The sequence below is a fragment of the Acipenser ruthenus genome, chromosome 3, assembly GCF_902713425.1.
Source record: "Acipenser ruthenus chromosome 3, fAciRut3.2 maternal haplotype, whole genome shotgun sequence".
NCBI lineage: Eukaryota > Metazoa > Chordata > Actinopteri > Acipenseriformes > Acipenseridae > Acipenser > Acipenser ruthenus.
In genome coordinates, this window is record NC_081191.1 from 93,089,916 (window position 1) to 93,114,383 (window position 24,468).

At 38.5% G+C, this 24,468-nt stretch overlaps 2 protein-coding genes across 2 annotated transcripts; one reads left to right on the forward strand and one right to left on the reverse strand.

Moving 5' to 3' along the window:
- Positions 1–604: 604 nt before the first annotated feature.
- On the reverse strand, positions 605–9,464 carry LOC117394884 (elastase-1-like). The gene is made up of 11 exons (XM_033993563.3): positions 9,348–9,464; positions 8,489–8,599; positions 8,051–8,217; positions 4,802–4,857; positions 4,289–4,398; positions 3,555–3,664; positions 2,834–2,965; positions 2,517–2,653; positions 2,034–2,179; positions 1,257–1,406; positions 605–688 (listed from the first exon to the last, which is right to left on the reverse strand). Exons 4-11 carry the CDS (start codon positions 4,833–4,835, stop codon positions 662–664), a joined length of 846 nt encoding a protein of 281 aa, XP_033849454.1. The 5' UTR covers positions 4,836–4,857; positions 8,051–8,217; positions 8,489–8,599; positions 9,348–9,464; the 3' UTR covers positions 605–661.
- A 1,154-nt stretch (positions 9,465–10,618) lies between these two features.
- LOC117435419 (Golgi reassembly-stacking protein 1-like) lies at positions 10,619–24,248 on the forward strand. Its single transcript, XM_034058551.3, has 9 exons — positions 10,619–10,838; positions 11,513–11,593; positions 12,917–13,120; positions 13,804–13,890; positions 17,174–17,304; positions 18,148–18,289; positions 18,435–18,564; positions 19,495–19,644; positions 20,275–24,248. The coding sequence occupies exons 1-9, from the start codon at positions 10,776–10,778 to the stop codon at positions 20,508–20,510; spliced, it is 1,224 nt and encodes a 407-aa protein (XP_033914442.3). The 5' UTR covers positions 10,619–10,775; the 3' UTR covers positions 20,511–24,248.
- The last annotated feature ends 220 nt before the right edge of the window (positions 24,249–24,468 follow it).

Sequence of the window (24,468 nt, forward strand, 5' to 3'; positions counted from 1 at the left end):
AGCAGTTTGTAAATAACTTCTTTCATTTCTTTGAGTACTGTTGGGAGGATCTCATCTGGCCCAGGATACAGGAAGTGAGAATGAGAGAGAAACGTGAGAGTTGTAATCAAGACTAATCAGCTGCACTACCCCCATTGCTCTGTTATTATTTTTTTTTTATTATTTATTTCTTAGCAGACGCCCTTATCCAGGGCGACTTACAATTGTTACAAGATATCACATTATACATTATTTCACATTATACAGATATCACATTATTTATTTTTATATACAATTACCCATTTATACAGTTGGGTTTTTACTGGGGCAATGTAGGTAAAGTACCTTGCTCAAGGGTACAACAGCAGTGTCCCCCACTGGGGATTGAACCCACAACTCTCTGGTCAAGAATGCAGAGCCCTAACCACTACTCCACACTGCTCTGTACACCCCCTCACACTGTGTGATCTCCAAATAAAGCCTTTTGAACCCACTTACTGTGTCTCGCTGATTAATAGGGAGTCTGCTGCATAGCTACAATTCTGAAACAGGGCTTCAAAACTAACAAGCTATTTACTGTGTTGTATGTGACGAGGTGTGGAAAAAAGGATGCACAAAAAAATGATTTTTTTGACTGCAAGAAGTTTTTTATTCAGTTTTACATCAAGGGAGCTGATTCACCTCACATTTGAGTGTTTTGGTCAATGACCTGAAAATGAATAATAATAAAAAAAGTTGCATTACAGGAATCAAACAATAAAATATATCAGTTTAATATTATATTTCTATTCGCTCAGTTGAAAACACTCAGCACTGCTTTCATATCTTAAAACATGTTCTTTCTGTATGGATTTAAAACATGTTTAAATGTCATGACAGTACAGATGTATTGTGTCAATGTATCTGATCACAATTAAAATGGAACATGACTGATGTTAAAGTGATGTGCAATGCATTAAAGAGTAGCTAGATTCAGATGTCATTTGAATGCTTGTTTGTGTGTGATACACTGCCATTGCTGATTCTGTCCTGTCCCATCGTGAGATAAGATGAGACGAGGACACAAGCTCTATAACCATGAATGCAGACCAGCACGGCTCTTTTGCATTGTGGTTAAGATAAGATGAGATGAGGACACAAGCTCTATAACCATGAATGCAGACCAGCATGGCTCTTTTGCATTGTGGTTAAGACGCTCGCTTGTGGTGTGTAGGGTCGCTGGTTCATACCCAGCCTCCACCCTGTTACATTAAGCTTTAAAAGGTTTAGAAACTTACATAATAGATCCAGTCCATGAAAGCTGATACCCGGGTGAAGACGGTCGGCTTCCTAAAGGTGTTGCAGTAAGGAGCTGGACCGAAGCTAACAATACCGTGGACCCTCCAGGCCCCGAGACTGAAGCAGTTCAGAGGACCTCCTGAATCCCCCTGCAATGAATGAAACCAGTGACACACACTGAACACACCCCCTCCAGACCCCATCACTGAAGCAGTTCAGAGGACCTCCTGAATCACCTGTAATGAATGAAACCACAGTCGCACACACTGATAACACCCCCCCCCCCCCACGGGTTATCACAGGACATATTCTCTGTATTGGGATCTATTGGGCTCTGAAACTCATCTGCAATAGGGAATAGGGTTCTATTGGACAGCCGCAGAATAGTGAGCTCAGTACAAATGACAGAGGAATTTAGTTAGGTTGCAAGCGATGAGAAACCTCCATGGAGATAGCCTTCTGGTCATGATAATTCATGCCCTGAATGTATCTTAGCAAGTTACCCATATAAATACAGTGTATATGTGTGTGTGTGTTTGTGTGTGTGTGTGTGTGTGTGTGTGTTTTCAAAGGTTTTGATTAAAAATAATAATATTGAGAATTGTAGATATCCAAGGTTCTATTTGGGATTTCAACAACACAAGAAGGATTTCAGTAACAGAACTGCTGTTATCAGAAATTGAGGACTGCATGTTGAAAGGGCTTGTGTGCGTATAGTGCAACCTGCTGTCACTTGACTGCATTCGTCAGCACAGATACAAGAAGAGAGTTTCTACCTGACATCCGGCTGTGAATCCGTCTCCACCGGCGCACACCATGGTGTTCTTGGCAAAGTGAGACCACCAGTCGTCTCTGGAGCAGATGGGATATTCCACCACGGGAAGAATGGCTTCCTGGAGGACTGCGGCAATGCTGCCACCAGCTGAAACACAGAGCCACATTTCAAAAGAGTAAGCTGTACAGTTTAGCACACACTTTACATGAAGAGTCTCAAATTACTGCATCTTTTTGCCAAATATATGTAAGTACACAATTGTATCAGAAAAGGGCTATGGTTATGGTTAGGGGGCTTTGTGTTAGGGTTTGGTTAGAGTTAGTGTTAGGGGGTTAGGGTTAGGGTTAGAGTTAGGGCTAGGGGTTAGGGTTAGGGTTAGGGGGTTAGGGTTAGGATCAAGTTCAGAGTCAGTGTTAGGGTTAGGGTTATATTGTGCAAAAAAAGATTTCCACGTTAAGTACACTGTTTTTTTTTTTCCACTTACATTGAGTCAAGCCCCACCCTGTGATATAGCACCCTTGGTTATGAGGTATGATTTCGTCATACGCTGGTAGATTGCCTAGCTTGACATAGCCATTATCGTAGGCAGGGGTCTTTAGCCTAAGCATGGCAATGTCATTTCTAGAAACAACACAAATAAAATTAGACAGTTGTTAGTAGTCATAATTCATGCTAGATTTGAGGACATTGTCTTTAAAACTTTTGTTTTTAGATGCATACTGCTCAATTTGCACTCCTGTAAATGTAGTTAAGAGCACAATTGATAGAAGACTATTGATTTTTCTTATAAATATGTATTACCCCTTGACAAGTTGTGTCGGGTTCCAGAGCTCGTGCACAATGATTTTATCCACTGGAATAATCATTTCAGAGCCGTCGTTTTCAAAAAGGTTGTGGTCCCCCAAAACCACACGGTAAACTTTACCTTGAGGGCTGTAAAGAAAACACAATGAAAAACACATCTCTTCCATTCCTGCTTCAACTCTTTGTGAAAACACAATGAAAAACACATCTCTTCCATTCCTGCTTCAACTCTTTGTGAATACAGATGCACAGACTTCTCAATACAGGTTACATATGGCTAAAACAAATCCAGAATGGATGGGAACAAAGACAAAAAGAAGTGCTTGATATGTGAACCAATCAAAAAGTACTTGATATGTGAAGCAATCAGAGAGGTGCACACCTTCCTAAACAGCCAGTACTTTGATGGAGACTAAAGTTCCAATACTATAGCAGTGACTTGAAATTAGTGTTCTCCCTAGTTCACCACATTATCACAGTTACTACTACTACGACTACTACTACTACTACTACTACTACTACTACTACTACTACTATGAATACTGCTACTAATATGCAAAGTATCCTTAAAGGGGCTCCTGTCTCTGGGGTGTGTGAGTCCTCTGGAAGCACACTGGACCAGTCAGCCCCCGTACGGGAGAGGCAGCTGCAAAGGGGGTCGAGGGCGTGAGGGTCTTTGTTTTTTGTTTTACCTGTAAATGAGGTTTTGTTCTCTTACCTATCAACACAGTGAGCTGCTGTCATGACCCATGTTGAGTGAATAATGGTGCCTCCACAGGTGTGATAGAAGTAGGCGTCATCATATTCATAAGAGAATTGCAAAGAAACCTGTCGTGAACAATGATGAGGATAAAATTAAACGGTAATAATTAAACATGAGCAACAGTCACAGGCAGAGCCAGAGAAGTAATTGAATGAACCTGGATACATTTTTTTGTGTAATTATCCCTTAGTGTCCTGGCAGTGAAGAACAATACACAAAATATATCACATGTGACTATTTTAAACATTGCAACATATTTCAAAATATATTATTATTTATTTATTTATTTATTTATTTAATAGCAGAATATATGTGGGTCAACAGTGATGTCGCGGGTAAGCATTTCACATGATAAATTTATAGTGGCTTCTATGTGGATATCACCTCCTTAGCAGAAATGCATTTATTTTAATAGCATATGAGGGTAATTATTTAAAGGGCTAATCAAATAGGAAAACAAAGTAAAAGCAAAGTAAAATCTGCACTATATTATTGGATGTTCCTATTCTGTTTCCTATCACATACATTACATTAGAAAATTAGGATGCAGAGTGTTGTTGTTGTTGTATGCTCCATCAGTCTAGTTAGAGAACAAGCATGGAAGATAAAATAAGTAACTACAGCAAATAGAAATGCTGCAGCTTGTACTGTTTGAATGTATACAGTGAGTTAGAAGGGTATTGTCATACCTGCCAGGGCCAAGTGTGTGGAATGGCATTGTTCCCTCCTACAACACGCTCCATCTTCCTCTCATTGTGGACCGCGAGGTTTAGGGGTGCCTGACTCCCATATATTGCCCCTTCATAAGTAAAAAGAAAAGCAAATACAAAAACGACCTCAGCATGTGAAGTGAACCTGCAGTTAGCGGCTGTCTGGTTAAACTTGCTCCAGTTCTACTCAATCAGCACTTCAGATACCCTAACCCTAACAAAGACCCTAACCCCTAACCCATAACCCTAACCCCTAATCCCTAACCCCTAACCGCTAACACTTACCCTAACCCTAAAGATCCCTAACCCAGCAACAGCTCTGGTGCATAACCCTTTATCTGAACCATCCCAGCAATTTGTATTTGATTATTATCACAATAAGTTCAGAAAGAGAATACAGTACTCAACAGAAGTTACCAAACATTACCAGACACAGACCTGTGGAGTGGAATGAGAATTGACAGTACACACCGCATTGCACAGGTTACTTACCAAGGCAAGCCAATAGGATCATGTGCTTGAACATCTTGGACTGTGAATGTGAGGACCTGCGGCACAATCAGAGCGCTTTTATACGTTTGCAGATTGATAAGAAAGATTGCTTGCACTGTGGAAACCGAGAACCTTATTTTGTTAAACTATTTAGTGGCATGCCAGTATATTATTAGAAATAATTTAATTGTAGGGCGTACTGTAAGAAAGATTTTTCATTATAAAAGTCTCATTGTGTTATGGTAAAAGTTACAATACTGGCAAATCTTAGGATTTACTGGTAAAGGTCAACATTTACCAAGTAAAGAGGTGAATGTCTGAAATAAACAGAAAATGCTTTACTGCAGACATTTACTGGCAAATCTCAAGAATAACCATGTGTCTTTGGGTAATGACCGAATGTCTTTCTAATCGCCTTCTCGCAAAGCAATATTTCTTCAGAATTCCAGATAATTACCAATAAGCTTCAGTAAATCATAAGAATACCCGGTAAATGTCTGAAAAGCAATCTGTTAATTCTGGACATTTCCCACCTTACTTGGAAAATGTTGACAGTATCTGGTAAAACAGCAGTAAAACGATTTACCAGATTTGAACTTTCACTGTGACAACTGTACAAAATGCATGCTTCTGTTTACATTGTAGTTCAAGTTGTAAATTAAAGTTTGCAAAGGGTGAGAAAGTAATTTGAAAAGGCAAATACTGTAGACTCAAAACAAGGAGCACAGTATTTTTAGTTTTGCCAAATATACACATACAGACTCACTCAGGATTGCTCAGAGACCACCCCAAAGAAATGCAGGTGATTTTATTAAACATTAAACATGCCAAATATGCCTGAGTATAGAAACAGTCATACATGATTATTAACAGATCATGGGATAACAAATCCACATTGACAGGGAATAAAGTATTCCTTTCAATTCCACTTCATGGCCCCCTCCATATCTATGGAAATATATTTAATTTCCAAACTGTTTTTCCAAAAGCCATGTTTGACCTTGATGATAACAGATCCATTAATCAAGCTCCAAGTATATGGTAAGAAAACAACATTTTAAGAATGATTCCTGGATTACTGCTGCTAAAAATACTATATATATATATATATATATATATATATATATATATATATATATATATATATATATATATAACCATTCACGTCACTGACTCATACATTTATATTCATATTATATTATATTCATAATCATATTAAATCTGCTCTTATTAAATGGGGCACCTGTATATGCAGATATTACCTATTTTTTTAGATTGGACAATCTGGCAATACTAGGAGATATAACTGATATTTTTCTTTCACAGAAGCTAAAAAAGCGATTCCTTTGTACTTGGGAAAAATACTCAACCTAGCCCCACTATTGCATTAGAGAACCCTAGAGATAATATACAGTATTTATTTTATAAAGATAAAAATACTTTGTTGTTATAAATCTCAATACAATATAATCTTGAACAAACCTCCCAAATTCCCAATGGGAATGCACTTGGACTCACTATATTACACCATTTGAGACACAGATTCAATGTATTATTAGTGGAACCTGCAGGGATGCATTCAGTTTAAATCCACCACCTCATTTAACCTCAGATGGTGTGCGGCACCTTTCCACTTCCCACATACTCTGGTACATCATCTCAGGTGTTCTCTTCCCACCAGCGTTAACGGGGCTCACATTATTACAACCAAACTGCAAATATTTACCTATTGCAATATAATGAGTTATTTTGTGCAATAACAGTATTACTGGTATCTTTTGGCATCCATACTGTAATGAATCCTGCTAGGAGCTGATGAGTGAACGGCGCTGGCGTCGGGATGGGACATGTGCGCGCCTCTGCACTGCAGAGCTGGCTGTTTAGTTCAATGATAAGATGATCGTCTTTGAATCGCATGCTTTGCTGTTCGATTCAATGGACTGAGATATCAATTCATTACAATATGTTTATGGCAATATATGTTGACTATTTGTACCAAAGAATGTATAATAATCAATCTTATAATCCAGGTCTGGCAATGGAATGTGAAACAAGCAATATGATTGATCGAGTAAGGTTCGAACTGTCCGTTTAGGAGGACATAAAAATGTTTCAGACTCCTGTAAGTGGATCGTTCGTGTACTGGGCTTGCAACGTATCCAGATGACTTTTAATAATCAAGAAATTCACACAGACTTGAAGTTTTAACAAATCAGAGTAGTATTAGTACCCATTCGGTTTATTAAATGCTTAAAAATTGATTGAGTAGTTACAGACTACGTCGAATCCCAGGTGACAGGCAACCTGGGAGGTCCAGTGCCTTAACAGGTATAATAGCATTAATACTTCAATACATTTATGGTTATAACATGTTTTGCACTAAGGCTATGCATGCATAAAGCTAAAAACGCCCACTGCTAAGTCCTAAAACATCCATTATATCAATCTCATAGACTAAAACATAAGTCATATACCTTATAGAATCCGACCCTTCCTCACCAACTACGCCACCCAGCTACTGGTCCAGGCCCTGGTACTCTCCCACCTAGTCTACTGCAACTCCCTCCTGGCTGGCCTCCCTGCATCCGCCACCCGTCCGCTCCAGCTCATCCAGAACTCCGCTGCTCGCCTGGTGTTCTCTCTGCCTCGCTCTCTGCTCCGCTCACTCCACTGGCTCACGATCACCACTTGCATCCAGTTCAAGACTCTTGTACTCGCCTACAGATACCTTGACCAGACTGCACCCAGCTGCCTCCAGACGCTCCAGAACTCCTCTTTTCCCTCTGGACACTTATCACTCTTCCTTAAATGCGCTTTACTTGCTCTTATCTGCTCCCTATTTTACTGCATTTAATCCTGTACTTTAGAGTACTGTAATCTGTCAAGTGTCATTTAATCTGTAGTATTTTGTATTTAATTATATCCTGATGTAACTATCACTGACATTGTTATCTGCTCCGTTACTGAATCATATTTTGTCATATACTTGTACTTGCTAGAACCAAAGTCATTGTATTTTATCTTGCTCTTAATTGTATTAATACTTGTACTGTGATTTTTGAAATGTATTTTTGTTTACGACTGTAAGTCGTCCTGGATAAGTGCATCTGCTAAGAAATAAATAATAATAATAATAATAATAATAATAATAATAATAATAATAATAATCAGATTGCAGTAATTCATTACATGTACTGGACTGTGTTACTCCCCAACACTGAGTATATATGGATTTTAGGATCTACCAACCTCTCTTGATGAGTCTGCAATCTTCAGCATCCTGTCAATATACTCCTTGGCTTTGTCACTGCGCCCCAACAGCCACAGAAACATCCCAGCATAGTACAGAGGCGTCTCTCGAGCAGTCTTTCTGTTTATTTTCAATTCACTCTCTAGTTCCACAACGGCATCTCTGTCTTTTAACAAGCAAAATGTTTTTATTTATATAAAATAAAAACAATCTCCTTTAGTATCTTTAAAGTGGGTTGACTATTTAACCTCTTCTTGGTTTCATTCATAATTTTTTAAAACTTTTTCATGATGTTTTAAATTGAAATTTGAAATTCAGAAATAGTTGCTGTTTAGTCTTTGAAGTTTCACACACACTCGTGAGTTCAACATTTGTGAATAGAGACCACTATCGTAATTCTATTATGTTAAATATATAATAACTAAGCAGATACCCACCAACAGTTTCACTTTGTTTGTGAGCATAAATGAGGGCCATAGGGGAACAAAGGGACACATCTGTTTTGTGCTTTACTTGATTCAACTCTCTGATGGCTTCTTGGGTACAACCTGTAATGGGGGAACAGTGGTTAGAATCATGTGCAGACTTATTGTAAAAAGATAAATACACGTTCACTGCCATGGATCACTGGCACTCTGGGTAAGGTTTGTGCAACCCTATTGTAAAAAGATAAATACACGTTCACTGCCATGGATCACTGGCACTCTGGGTAAGGTTTGTGCAACCCTATTGTAAAAAGATAAATACACGTTCACTGCCATGGATCACTGGCACTCTGGGTAAGGTTTGTGCAACCCTATTGTAAAAAGATAAATACACGTTCACTGCCATGGATCACTGGCACTCTGGGTAAGGTGACAATTTTAGATATAGAATACAATCCATGACCTAAAGTAACATTCATGATTGTCCAGGGGTATTCTCTCCAGAACATTTTTAATATGCATGTCTTTTTAAGGTGTTTAATTTTTCGGGTATGTTCGTAAAAATAATAGGAGGCTGTATGGACCAGTGGTTAAAGAAAGGGGCTTGTAACCACGAGGTCTCCGCTTCAAATCCCAGCTCAGCCACTGACTCATTATGTGACCATAAGCAAGTCACTTAACCTCCTTGTGCTCCGTCTTTCGGGTGAGATGTAATTGTAAGTGACTTTGCAGCTGATGCATAGTTCACACACCCTAGTCTCTGTAAGTCGCCTTGGATAAAGGCGTCTGCTAAATCAACTAATAATAATAATTTCAGTTGAATGATCTTGCATAGTGTACTTACCTTCCACATCAATGTATTTCAACTTACCTTCCATTAATGTTCCATAGGCTTTAAAAAACAGCAGCGAATATCTGAAAAACAGTAGTTTTTCAGATATTCACTTGCAGGCTTTATAACACGTATGTAGTATTTCTCCTGGCAATAGTAAGGGATGCCTAAACAAAACAAACAAACAAAAAAAAAATACATTTGAGAAAGGTTGAATTCAGTTGTGAAGCAAGAAGGAGGTTTTAAGAAGGAAATCACAATGGTCTTGTATAATGCTTTAATATGTATTGATGTGATGGGTAAAGCTTTTTAATATACCTAAGTAAATTAGTATTATTGTTATTGGTAGTAGTAGTATATCAATGGTTGACTGTAAATACACACAAAGCCTTCTGATCAGTGGATTGACTTTATTTTGCTTTAGATTCTGCCATCCGGTTTACAAAGCAGTTATGGGACTACCAAACGCACAAATGATTTCACATATTGACTGTACATACATGGTTTGTTAATTGTAATAAAGGCTATAAAATCAACAATACACCACCTTGAGCTGAGATATTTGTAGCTCATTGCATTTAGAAAAGAAAAAAAAGAAATCTACCTTTAAAAAATGCTATCATGTTTTGTTCTTTAAAAACTCTGAAACTGAAAGTACAGGGTGGGTTCCATTTTAATATACACATGATGTGAGCTGTTAACTGAAATGAACCACCTTCTAAACATGTTTAACTAAGTAATAGTAATAGCACATACAATTATTAGTACACTTGCATTTGAATTTCAAATCAATTCCGTTGCTATATACATACCAATTTGTTCTCGTGATTTTTTCTGATATTAGTATTGCCAGGTCTGATTTTATTTTATTTTATAAATAATGCGTCTTCGCTGCGTCTGTCAATTTGCTTTTGGCGTCTTGGGTTGCTAAGCAACTTCAACCGGAGACAGGGGACAAAAATCGATTACAGACCAAACGAGCAGAGTGTTCGTTCAGTGTTTAGGAATTTTACCGTCTAGCCGTGGACTCAACTTTCATATAACCACAGCAACACGTTTGACAAAATATTAATAATGAAAATGGAGATTTATTTTTTTATTTGCATCATATGATTAAGCAAAGGGACAATTGCCTTAGTTCATTGTTGAGAGCTGCTCCCAAAACAAAAAAAGCACCCTTACATTTTTCGAGGATGCTATGAAACTAGCGTCATTTTGGATCCATATAGAGTTGGCATTGTGTACTAAAAAAATAATACAGTTGGAGCCAAAATGGCGAAAACAGGGTTTCTGTTTCAAAAACTACGAGGCTGTGATTAGGCAACTGAATCTTGTATCGTCAATTGATTTGTTTTGGCTGACGTGGCGAGTTTGCAATATGGCCCCGGAGTAACGCAAGATCCGCCTTCCTGATTTCTTTATTTACTTTATTCTATTTTTACACCAAAACTTCACATAAAGAAAGACATGGGGTTGACGCAGAGCACAGACGTACCCGAAGGAGGGACAGATGGATACCACGTACACGGGGTACGTGGTTACTGCACACAAACCATAATCGTTTATAGTGGTACTTACTCGCTGTGGTCGTATATTACAGTATAGCACAGCTTACATGGATGTATTTATTTAGGGCCCTTCTTCTCCAAGTCAGCGGGTGAGGTGGCATTTTCACCGTGTTTACCCCTGCATTTAACACGATAAATAAACGAGTACAATTCTACTGTGCACGGTACCTTTTAGTCACATGCTAGGGGCACACACTCACGTTTTGTTCTGTGTTTGTGACGGGGGTTGTTAAAGTGCAGTACTGCTAAACACTTTCACTGCGTGCTTGTACCGTGGCCACCTTGTTAGCGACACGTAAGGGGTACGAGTAGATAGGTTTAACTGTGTATCAACTTGTAGTATTGTGACGCTTGCAGAACATGTTTTCATATATAAAGTTGTGTATCCCCATTGCAGTGAAATTGGATGCAGTTCGGGAAAGTAAATCTGAACCACTTTGACAATACTTGGTACTAGGTGCCAAGCACAAATTACTCCATGTCAACGAGGGGGCAGTGTCAGTGTATTCTGGGAAAACAGACACGTTTCCACCCCCAAGAAAATAGACGGCAATTATTGAGAAGTGCCAAGTCACAATACACTCTCTGCATGTGACTGCAGTTTATTTTTTATTTTTAATAATTATCTTTTTTCAGGTTCAAGAAGGTTCCCCGGCGGAGAGAGCTGGATTGGAGCCATTTTTTGATTTTGTCGTTGCCATGGGACATACAAGACTGGTAACTATTTGACAGTTCATGAAGCTGCTAGTCAAAAACAATACGAACTACCACATATGTGTACACCCATGCCATGCACTGAGTGATATAAAGTAATACATTACAACAGACGCTGTGTGCACATCAGGGAAATGATCCAAACTTTCGTTAAGTGAATATCCTATGGGCCACACCTGTATAGAGAGAACACTGGGCGTGGCAGATAATATATGAGCAGACATATTTGTTTCTGTTCAGACTTCATGGAAGGTCACTTCAAGAGATGTACCACTTTGTTAGTAACACCAGAATAGTTTCTCCAGATTAGATGTGTGTTTGTCCTCCACATTGCCGGGAATAAAGTATTGAGTGTTTTTACACAACAATGCACAGTAGAGCAGCAGAAAAGGGTCCTTATATGGAAGAATGTGGAAGTCATTTTGGATTCTACCTTGTCATCCGATAATCTTATTGGTTCAATTTCCAAACTTTGCTTGTGTATTGTGAGACATGTTGCATGGTCGCGCTCACTTCTGTCACAAGTTCATATGAAGACGTTGATTCATGCTTGTGTTGATTTCTGTACCTCATTGTTTGCCAGCCTACCAGTTGGCTCACTAAATAGATCACAGTTCAATAGAACTCTGCAACTAGCATACTGACTCCACTTCTGTGGTCCCTGCATTGGCGACTAGTTCAGGTTCGTCTAGATTTTCTTTTGGCCTCTAAATTCGTAGTGAAATTCTCTCACAAGTATAATCAGGAGTGCAGAGACGGTTTACATTTGCAAGGTTAGTTCAGCTGATATTGTAAGGTTAGCTTTTGATTAAATGTAGTTTATAAGGTAATGTTTTTTTAAAGCATCCTGGGATGCCTGTGCATGAAGGACGCTATATACTGTAAGTGAACATTAACTGTTTCACTGCCACTTTGTTTTAACCTCTGACCATGTTAATAATACAGACCACTTGCTTGCAAAGCTGCATTATGTTAAACTCTCAATAAAGTTAATTGCAGCTGTTTTCTTGTAAAAAGTAACCTATATATATTTTAAACCTTTGGACATATCATTGTCAATTTGATAATTTCTCAAAAAAAAATAAAAAAAATAATAGAAATAATATAAAACATGTGAATCTAAAATATGCATTAAATACATGTCTCCAGGTCCTCTAGGACATAGAGCATAACTGTTCAATTTTGTAACACTGGGGAGGGCATTTGTTTCATGTTTTTTTTTTTTTTAATATGTTAGAGAAGTCAGTGTTTATGTTTGACATTTATAGATACAAAACATTGTAATGTATACTGCTACATTTTCTTTGGTTGTTGCGTTTTCTTCAGAACAAAGAGAATGACACATTGAAAGACTTGCTGAAGGCGAATGTGGAGAAGCCTGTGAAGCTGGAGGTGTACAGTATTAAGGCGATGAAGGTGCGAGAGCTGGAGGTCGTTCCCAGTAACATGTGGGGAGGCCAGGGGCTGCTGGGGGCCAGTGTCAGATTCTGCAGTTTCCAAGGAGCCAGCGAACACGTCTGGCATGTGCTGGTAAGCATAATGAAGTGTAACGGGCAGCGTTGTGTGAGACACTGCTGTTACAGATGGTGTCTCCTGTCGGTGTGATGAGATTTAATGTGTGTGTTTATGTAACGGGCAGTGTTGTGTCCTGGCGCCTGTTGGTGAGTTGAGATGAGGTTAAAACTCTAAAGCCACAAGCAAGTTTTACAAGCAGACGGGATTCATGCCAGTCTGTATAAACTGTTGTCCTGGGTTAAACATAAATCCAGTAAATTTGTTGCAGTGTAATAAGTCAAGGAATTCCATTCCTGGAGGCCATTCCTCTCAGGGTTTGATAGATAGTTACTTTGCCTTCATTAAGATTTGGGTGGATCTTTAATTGGTGCAATTCCATGTTTTAGAACATGGTTGCAACAAAGACCTGGAGTGGACAACTTCACTCTCCTGGCAATAAGAAAACATTCAGAATAACACAGTAAAAAGATTTGCCCACCAGGTGGCAGCAAACATTAAGTAAAATCCTATACGAATAAAATGTAAATGATGCCTTTTTGCACATGTTGTATACCATTGCTAATAAGGCACGCAGTATTTATTTAAGTTATTGCAATAATACCCATGCAATGTACACTGCTTTACAGAAAGCTGAAGGGGCCTACTGGAAGGGCAATCTGTTAACTAGCAGCAGCCTAACTGAGACTTCCTCTTTCCAGGATATCAATCCCAATTCTCCAGCATCTCTAGCTGGTCTCCGTGCACATACAGACTACATAGTCGGAGCCGACCAGGTGATTCAAGATGTAAGTACTACAAACACTGGTGCCATTAAGTATTGCCAGCCTTTGCTAATTGAAGTACTTTATTCCCCTAACATGCATGATGTTTGAAAACATCTCATTTGTGAATCTAAATCGAGCATTGCTGGACTGAGTTGAAGAGGCTGCTGTGAAGAGCACAGTCCTCAAGGTTGAAGCTTATCTGTTGAATGGAATTGTCAAAATGATCCACCCAGACATGGGACAAGCAATCGAGAAGCTGTGATAAAAACAAAAAAAGGTCTTTGCAGATCGTAATAAAGATCACTAAATTACCAAATGAGTCTCATTTTTTATATATATACAGTGCCTTGCATAAGTATTCACCCCCTTGGTCTTTTCCGCATTTTGTAGTGTTACAACCTGGAATTAAAATGGATTTAATTAGTATTTTTTGTCACTGATCTACACAAAATAGTCCATAATGTCGAAGTGGGGAAAAAAATCTACATATTTTTCAAAATTATTTACAAATAAAAAACTGAAAAGTCTTGATTGCATAAGTATTCACCCCTTTTTCTGTGACACCCCTAAATAAACTCTGGTGCAACCAATTGCCTTCAGAAGTCACATAATTAGTTGAATGTAGTCCACCTGTGTGCAATTAAAGTGTCACATGATCTCAGATTAAATACACCTGTTTCTGGAAGGCCCCAGAGTTTGTTAGAGAGCATATCTAAACAAACAGCATCATGAAGACCAAGGAGCTATCAAAACAAGTCTGGGATAAAGTTCTGGAGAAGTACCAGTCAGGGTTGGGTTATAAAAAAATATCCCAAACTTTGAACATCCCCCGGAGCACCGTTAAATCCATTATTAAAAAATGGAAAGAATATGGCACAACCACGACTCTGCCTAGAGAAGGCCGTCCACCAAAACTCAGTGACCAGGTAAGGAGGGCATTAGTCAGAGAAGCAACCAAGAGGCCAATGGTAACTCTGAAGGAGCTGGAGAGATCCACAGCTGAGATGGGAGAAACCGTCCATGGGACAACTATAACCTGGACACTCCACAAAGCTGGGCTTTATGGAAGAGTGGCGAGAAGAAAGCAATTGGTGAAAAAAAACCAGATCAAATCCCGTTTGGATTTTGCCAAAAGGCATGTGGGAGACACAGCAAATGTGGAAAAAGGTTCTCTGGTCTGATGCTATGTGTGGCGCAAAGCCAACACTGCTCATCACCCTGAGAACACCATCCCCACGGTGAAGCATGGGGGTGGCAGCATCATGTTATGGGGATGCTTTTCATCGGCAGGGACTGGAAGAGACCTGGGACTGGGGCGGAGGTTCACCTTCCAGCAGGACAATGACCCTAAACACACAGCCAAAGCTACACTGGAGTGGTTTAAAAACAAGAACCTGAATGTCTTCGAATGGCCCAGTCAAAGCCCAGACCTCAATCCGATTGAGAATCTGTGGCAAGACAAAATTGCTGTTCACCAACGGTCCCCATCCAACTTGACAGAGCTTGAGCAATTTTGCCAAGAAGAATGGGCAAAAATTGCAGGATCCAGGAGTGCAAAGCTGGTAGAGATTTACCCAAAAAGACTGACAGCTGCAATTGCTGCCCAAGGTGCTTCTACCAAGTATTGACTCAGGGGGGTGAATACTTATGCAACCAACAAATGTCTTTTTTTTTGTTTAATTAACTTTTGTGTCACAATAAAAACTATTTTGCACCTTCACAGTGTTAAGTATGTTGTGTAAATCAAATGGTAAAAATCCCAATTAAATCAATTTTAATTCCAGGTTGTAAGACTACAAAAAAGTCCAAGGGGGGGTGAATACTTATGCAAGGCACTGTATATATAATTATTATGTTGTGAAGGATTTCAATGATTTTTAGGTTTATTTGCCCCTTGTAAGCAGATCCAGACAAAGCAATTTAAGTTTGTACTTTTGTGTTGTTTTTATTATTTACAGAAATGAGATAAAAAAAAAATTAACTCCCAGAGTACTAAACTGTATTTAAGTTTCTAACTAGATCGGACAGCTAAGCTGTTTACCGATTAAAGAACTCTGGTACACATGAACACACAACAGAAAGGTTTCACACAGTACGTTTTTTTTTTCCATGCTTCAAACACAGCCTTTGCTTCTACACCAATTGTCATACCCTGACAGCCTTTTGCCTTCACACAGACTGCCCTGAACAAACATTTTTTCCCTGTTAAATACCTGCCTGTTAATCCCTGGCAGATGTCCCTCATTAATTGTTAGCGCCTTGTGAACCTCATCCTGGCTCCCTCCCATGGCATTCTGGGGGATGTAGTCCTTTCGCCCTTCCTCCCCCTAGTATGCCACTATATATATATATATATATATATATATATATATATATATATATATATATATATATATATATATATGCCTTGCAAAAGTATTCAGACCCCTGACCAATTCTCTCATATTACTGAATTACAAATGGTACATTGAAATTTCGTTCTGTTTGATATTTTATTTTAAAACAATGATACTCAAAATCAATTATTGTAAGGTGACATTGGTTTTATATTGGGAAATATTTTTAAGAAAAATATAAAACTGAAATATCTTGCTTGCATAAGTATTCAACCCCTGTGCTGTGGAAGCTCCCAGGTTACACCGATGAAAGAAATTGCCCTAACGAGGACACAATTACCTTACCATTGGCCTCCACCTGTGAACCATTAAAGTTGCTGTCACATTTTCAGGATAAAAAGGCTGTCCCTCAAAACTATATATATATATATATATATATATATATATACACAGTGCCTTGCAAAAGTATTCAGACCCCTGACCAATTCTCTCGTATTACTGAATTACAAATGGTACACTGAAATTTCATTCTGTTTGATATTTAATTTTAAAACACTCAAAATCAATTATTGTAAGGTGACGTTGGTTTTATGTTGGGAAATATTTTTAAGAAAAATAAAAAACTATTCCACAGCCGACCGTGGACGGGAGCTCCCAATATATATATTTTTTGACTAATGAAAAACTAGGTATTGTCATTAGAAGTTAATTACATATTTATTTAAGGCCCAGGATGTTGGAATTTCCAAAAAAATCTCTACTGAGAAGTAACTTACACACAAATTGGATAAAGACTTTAAAATCTCAGGTGCCCTTCTGTATCTGTTACTACAATAGGCTGCATTTTATTTTCAAACGTGATTTGATTTTATTTTTTTAAAATTGTGAATTAATCTCTATGCTTTTTAAAGTGCGATATTTGAATAGAAGATTGTGTTATGTATTAACACTTTTATCCTGTGCTCCAGTCTGAGGATTTCTTCTCCCTGGTGGAGTCCCATGAGGGGAAGCCCTTGAAGCTGCTGGTCTACAACACTGAGACTGACCTGTGTCGAGAGGTTGTGGTTACACCCAATGGAGCCTGGGGAGGGGAAGGATGGTAAGAACCAGGGGCTATTGCAATGCCACTTCTGAAAAGGGATCACAGTTTCATGCAGGTGTCCACTGTAACACATGCAGTCGGAGCTGTAGTTAAGAGACCATGCTGTTTGTGGTCTACCCTATAATGAGAACGCAATAGGAGAAACATCCATACAGCTGAACTGGTTCTGCACCATAAGGGGCTGTCTTGTAACGGAGGAGCACTGTCTTTACTGTGCTTCCTGTATGTGCCACTCATTCAGGATGTTATTGCACTTTGTGGTCAGGGGTTAGGTTTTAATCCACGGAACAGCGGTAAAATGGGTTATTCACTTATTCCCCTTTTCTGAATCCTGCTCTGGAGTGACCACCCTTCTAGAGGGAGCAGTTAAAGCCGTGCCCATCTAGTCCTTTCTCGTAAAATGTATATTTCCTGTATTCTTTGTTATACAGTGTGTTCTCTGTCCTAGATGCACCTCCTACACGTGACCTCTTGCCAAGCAGTAATGTCTCTTAGGTTAGAATGACCGTAATAATAATAATTACAAAAAAAAAATTGCACTAGTTTGTAATTAATTTAGTCAGAAAGGTTTCATCTTGTAGAGGAAATAACTTGAAAATATGCACTTGAAGAGATCAGCATGAAGTTCCCTACAGTACACACTAAGATAAATGTGTGTGGCCTTGAGCAAGTCCCTGCCATGCTTGCTTGTGGCTTACATTCAGTCAGCTGTTGCAGTGGGTAGATGAAGGTGATATTGCATCTGAATACATTCTGCCCATCTCCCCTGGATTGCCCTGGTTTTCATTTGATACATGTAGTGCTCAGCAGCTCTGTAATGCTTCTTGTTTCTATTGGTAGTTTAGGGTGTGGTATTGGCTACGGATACCTGCACCGAATCCCATCTCTTCCTGTAACACCAAAGACAGTCGAGGTCAAACCACCCTCCCCAGTGCCTGAAGAGGGTACCCCAGCCACAGTGCCAAGTAATGGCTACACTGAGGTTTGTGACTTCACTTGGGTGGGGGGGGGGGCCTTTGGAAGAACCTGTTGATTTGATTTTTTTCTGTATTCCAGTCTTTCCTCGTCTCCTACCTATACTATTTTTAACAGAGTGTATTCTCCTTTTCTCTGATTTGTAATGCTAGGTTGCACTGCTTGCCCCTTCAGTACAGTCAGAAACCTTGGAGGAAGCAATGACCCTGGAGCAGGATATACCAAGCCAGCCAACAGAGATCTCTCCACTACCACCCCCTATTCAGAGGGTCATGGATCCAGGTAGCTTTTAATAGTAAAGTCACTTCACTTCCCCTGTTCCATGCAGTACAGATTGTACTGATTGATTTACTCTACGGGACTGCCTTGTTGAGTGGTGCTCAGCTGTGCTGGAAATGGTTAAAGCTTAATAAATTATCAAAGGGTTTCTCAATGTCAAAGAACACTTGGAATCTCAGCTGACAATGTTCACTTTGGGTGCTTTGGTCAAAAAATAAGTATTACATGTAAAACAATACACAAGTCAGTTTTCAATGGAATGCATTTTGTGCTACAATACTATTACAAAATGGAACCAATGCAAGTTCCTCATTTAACCCTCCTGGAGATTCAGTTCGAAGCACATGCTTCCATCTCGCATCTTTTTGTAACAGTATTCTATCCCGATCACCACCCCTCCTAGGATTCTTAACCAGTTCAGTACCCAAGAATCATTACTGTTTCATGTGAAGCCAAGCAGAGGGGGTTGCTCCACCATCTCAGAATCTTCATATATATTTTTTTCTGATCACGTTGAAATCTGGGGTTGCAGTAAAGCTGATAAGCCATCGCAGGAAAAAAAACATATTTAAGTATAGACTCATTTGAACTTTCACAAAACGGCAATCAAACAGCAATATCATCAATATCCATGTCATATAAAATCCTGAAGGACCATATCTCAGGACTGAAGAGCACCTGAGGTCAACACATGTCCATTTGGCATATCAGTGCGCATCAATATACTTGAGCTGTCAGCTATATCAGTATTGCTTGTTTAAACATGAAATACCCCTTTAGTGGACACAGAGCTGAGTCTTTGTTGAGAACTGTGTGGTGAGGCATGTCTACACCATGCCCAAGCAATACCTAAACTGGGACTAAAGATCACCATCTGCAGAGCTAAGTTGGAAGCGTTTTAATTGCCAGATTGAACTTTTCCAATAATTGCAGGTTTCATCGAGATGGCTGAAGCCTCTCTTCCTGGGCTTGCAGACCTCGCTACGATGCTGAATTTGTCTTCCTCTGCTGGTGATGTGGCAGACAGTTCCTTGCTAGGAGAAGAAGGGTCAGTGTTGAGTGATGAGCTTAACCTCTCTATTGGTAAGATGGTTTCCCACGTGGTTTTTGTTTTCCTCGCAAATAATGTGCATTAAATGAATGTTATGTTGGTAGATGTCTTCATTTTTGTTACAGGACCTGTAGGTTTTGTGCAGATTATTTCAAACACATAGCATGCTGTAAGGGGTTACAGAAACCCCTGCCGTTGTTTACAGTGTCTTCCTTTCCTTTCCTGTACTTGCTGTTGCCCCTGTAGCGCATTTTCTTTCAACATATTTCCGATATTTTTGATATTTTTTATTTACACATCTGAAACAGACAGAAAAGAAGCCAGTGAAAGGGTGGGGAAAAATGGCCCCCTCCAGGTGAAATGCCCCTGAAATTACAAGACAGGCTAAGAACATGGCTTGCAAACAGACAGCGTTACAAGATCATCATGTGTTAAAGTTAAAATACATGTTTCAGGTCACCAGACAAACTTGTTGCCTTAGGAGCCCATGGCTTTTTAAAAAAATGTACAGAGACTGACGTCATAGTTCACTAATAAATATTGATTTGGACTTGATGAATGGATGTGCAAGGCAGAGAAAAATGATGGAACTATTTAGTGCTCTGCAATGACTTTAATTGATTGAGAAATGCAGAAGAATAACAGTGTTTTATTTTGTTTAGATGAGTCTGAAAAGTCAGTGCCGGAGCCTCTGCCTTCATCAATTGAACTGCCGCTCAAAGCCTCTGTGGTAGAGTCTGCGTTGCAGTGTGTTCTGGAGTCAACCTTCCCACAACCGAGCAGCACTTCCACGGGGGACAGCCAGAGCCTGGAAAACACGGACATGCTGATACAGAAAGAGCAGAGTGGGGAGGACCTTTCACAGCCGGAGATTAGAGCAGAAGAGAGCATGCAGTAATAGGAGATGTCTTTAATGAAAGCGCTGGCTTCCTTTGTTGAGAAACTCAAAGCGCTGGGCGAAGGTTTAACACCCTGCCCCTTTTAAAGCCTGTGGGTGTGTTAATTAACTGAGTGGCTCAGAGCGAGAATTTCTCCCCCCTAGCTCTGAGCTGAGCCTGCTGTTCAATGGGTTCTTTCACTGAACTGCTCGGAGCAGCTCACTTATTTAATGCACCCAGTGTTTCAACAAAATTACTGCAGTCATTATTTTGTTTTTAGGATCATAAGAGAAGGTTTTCAGAATTCCACAAACAGGCACTGGGACAAACTGAGGTACAGTTTGTATGCAGGTCGTAATGGTTTATATTTCATTTACGAGGTACGTGGAACGATGTGGAATCTTTAAGGTTTGTTTCTTTTTTTATAAATTAGACGGTCTGTGATTTTGTTTGGAAGATTTCCATATTCTAAAGTAATCAAGTTTGCTTAATTTTATTGCCTAACAAACGTTTCTGTTGGGCAGGCATTATTGGATGATGGGTCAGTGTTGATTTTCTCTGGGATTTCTTCAAGGTTTCAATGAAAGGTCATTGTTTAGTAAGCCAAAGTCCTGAACTCTATATAGTAATATTGACGTGTGTACAGCTAGAGATCTTGTTACGATCTAAGCAAGTATATAAAATGCTAAAATCAAAATAGTACGTTTTAGTTGTATATAATTAGTTTTTTGGTGGCTGTATTGCATTACAAAATGCTCTTTGGAGAAAGTTCAACACTAAAACACAAGGAAAACATTGTGATAAAATGTAGTATTTTAAATTGCAGGCTATATCACTTATAAATAATGCAGAATTGTGTCATTTACAATGGTTTTAATGATCATAATTTATAATGATTATCACAGTGTATTTTAATAGAACTTTACTTCTTTGTTCTGGGTAATAATTGGTAATATTATACTTTATAAGGTGCTGTCTGGACTCCCCTCTTGAGATAAGTTGAGTTTTTGTACTGTTTTACGGGGAGAACATGCATTTGGTACTGCATACCAATAGAAGGATTTAAAGATACAGTTGCTCAGGTGATGAACGTGGGCATCCTTGTCAGAATGACCTTCTTAACTTTTAGATAAACTTCACTTCTTAAGCAGCAATATTTTAAATAATTATTTATAAATATAAGAAATATATTTAAATTAAAAATGCAGCTACTGTATGTTTTATATTTATGCAACTCTTTTTGATATTAGGCATTTTTCACTGAAGGCTTGATATGGGATGTAAGCAGAATCATTGTCAGTGTTACTAGTTGCTGTTTGCACTGGATAAGCTTTTCAGAACTATGCAACCATATATAAACTACTTTTATGTATGGCTTCTACAAAAACCTACACATAATAGCTACCTTTTGCCTAATATCATTTATAAAAAGCTTATAGTTTTTGGTTTTCTTTACAAGTGATCAAACTGCATTGTTGACAGACATCTCTATGATTTCTTAGTTTTCTACACAGTTGTTTGGCAATACTGCGGAAAAGCACAACATTGTTTTAAACATGTTTTGTTTCTTGTCTGTAATTTTAACAATATTTAAAGCACCTTTCGATGTGTTTTGTGAGGTATGGGGTTTTATAATTGTAGGCAAAACATGATTTGCTTACTAACCTGGCTGTCAAAAGTGTACAATAGGTATTATTTAACACTGAAGGTAGATTTGTTGGCATATTTCTGTTCATTTGAGGGATTTAGGGCTATTGGGTCCTTGTAGCTGCTGGGCAAAGTTTAAATATTAATGCACAGGGCCATAAATGCCAATAAAAATATATAAAAAAAAAAAAAAGAAACTAAAATGTTTTTTTCTTGTGTATTAAGGTTGAATGATAATGTTTTTAGCAAGAATGTAATACATATTGACAACCGGTTATGAAAGTCAAACGTTAGTGAAGATGTATTTTCTCTATACTCAATAAGCCATTCCTTATGCCTACATATAGTACATTCACTGCATTGTTGCAAGCAAGGATAAAACACCATTTGTTGTGTGATGAGATTTCCTGCTTTTTATTTATGTGGTCTTTCTTTTCCTCTAATAATTGATATCAATCAAGTTTAATGAATGGAGTTGTGCTTTGGCATCTCCTCCCCACATTACAGGACCAATCCTTTCAGAGGCTGCCAGTACCAGCCTTGCCAGCCATAACCAAAGCGGCGGTGCTGTTTTCAGAACTGGCATGGTACCCTGCTTTAATATACCACTGTTAATATGTGGTGACTATTGTTAGTGTAATTGTCAAAAACTTACAATGTCTGTACGCAGCATACAAAGGAAATCATTACTATTTAAATGCCCCACAGTAAGCAATGGAACTTACGACTGTAAGTCGCCCTGGATAAGGGCGTCTGTTAAGAAATAAATAATAATAATAAAATAACTGATTCTGTTATATCTGGGACAGTTGCGGCTGCTAAAAATCTGCTCGTGTTGACTCAAAACTTTATTTAGGCTCTACAATTCGACTGGCAAAAAATCACATTGGCTTATTGGAGTTCACAAAGAAAACTTGCTCAGCTTGTTTCGGTAACCTTTTCACTTCCTTTGTTTAATTATTGAGCTTTTTGCTGTATTACACAGCCCTTCATTAAAATGATTGTCTTTATTGGGGAGTGGGAACATTAAAAAAGACTAGATTCTGTGCTCTTACATGAGTTCTCCCCAGTACGAGAAAATGGTTTGCTAATAGGGACTAGCCTTGATGGGGCCTTTTCTCATTCCCAAACATTCCTTATGTTCTTATTTTCAACAGAATCATTTCAATGGCACACTGTGCATCTTTAACTAGCTCTCCTTACAGGTATATCCATAGTCCAAACATCATGTGAGTGTGTGATGATAATAACATCAATATACGCTGTATAGTCTAATCCTAATATACTTACACAATGAAATATAAACATTACAACACTATACAAGGTACCTACACATTGAAATATAAACATCACACAACACTATACAAGGTACCTGCACATTGAAATATAAACATCACAACACTATACAAGGTACCTGCACATTGAAATATAAACATCACAACACTACACAAGGTCAAGGTACCTGCACTGTGTGTTGATCTGCACCCCTCATCACACTGTATTGCAGTACCAGCTGTGTATGTACAGGCGTGTGCAGATGTATTGGAACACCTCACAAGCTGTCATTTATACCCTTTATATACACTCCTGCATGAAAACACCTCGGGTGAGAATTTACATTTCCACTCAGTAATCTGTCATATAGAAACAACAGGCACTCGTGTGTGAAAATGTTAGACCACTTTGTGTTTTAATTAGGCATCTTAATCTAAAAAGTTTTACCATTTGTGGCTTTATGTTCCTTTTCTTGTACTATTTTAAATTAATTGCATGTGTGGCCTATTAAAGCCATCAATTAAATTAGACTATCACAAATTAGTCTATTTTTTATTATATATATATATATATATTTTTTACAATTTTCCAAGATTTTCACTTCCAGTGATTTAGAGCTTGAACAGTTTTGTAAAGAAGAATGGTCAAATATTGCCAAATGTAGGTGTGCAAATTTGATAGAGACCTATCCCAACAGACTCACAGCTGTAATTGCTGCCAAAGGTGCTTCCACCAAGTATTAACTCAAGGGGGTGGAGACTTATCCAATTATGATCTTTCAGTTTTGTATTTTTAATATATAATCTTTTTCTCAATAAAAACTTTTTTCCCCTTAACAGTGTGGAGTATGGTGTGTAGATAAGTGGAAAAAATCCTCATTTAAATGCATGAAACTCTGAGGCACTGACACAACAAAATGTGAAAAAATTTCAAGGGGGTGTAGACTTTCTATAGGCACTGTATGTGTGTGTGTGTGTGTGTGTGTGTGTGTATATATATGTATATATATATATATATATATATATATATATATATTACACATACAAACCGTTCTGC

Coding starts and splice junctions, on each gene's coding strand:
- LOC117435419 (XM_034058551.3), top strand. CDS start 10,776: ATGGGGTTGACGCAGAGCACAGACGTACCCGAAGGAGGGACAGATGGA. Junction 11,594..12,916: donor CCATGGGACATACAAGACTG/GTAACTATTTGA, acceptor CGTTTTCTTCAG/AACAAAGAGAATGACACATT. Junction 13,891..17,173: donor CCGACCAGGTGATTCAAGAT/GTAAGTACTACA, acceptor CCTGTGCTCCAG/TCTGAGGATTTCTTCTCCCT.
- LOC117394884 (XM_033993563.3), bottom strand. CDS start 4,835: ATGTTCAAGCACATGATCCTATTGGCTTGCCTTG. Junction 3,665..4,288: donor CACACACTTGGCCCTGGCAG/GTATGACAATAC, acceptor TGTTCACGACAG/GTTTCTTTGCAATTCTCTTA. Junction 2,654..2,833: donor CCGACACAACTTGTCAAGGG/GTAATACATATT, acceptor TGTTGTTTCTAG/AAATGACATTGCCATGCTTA.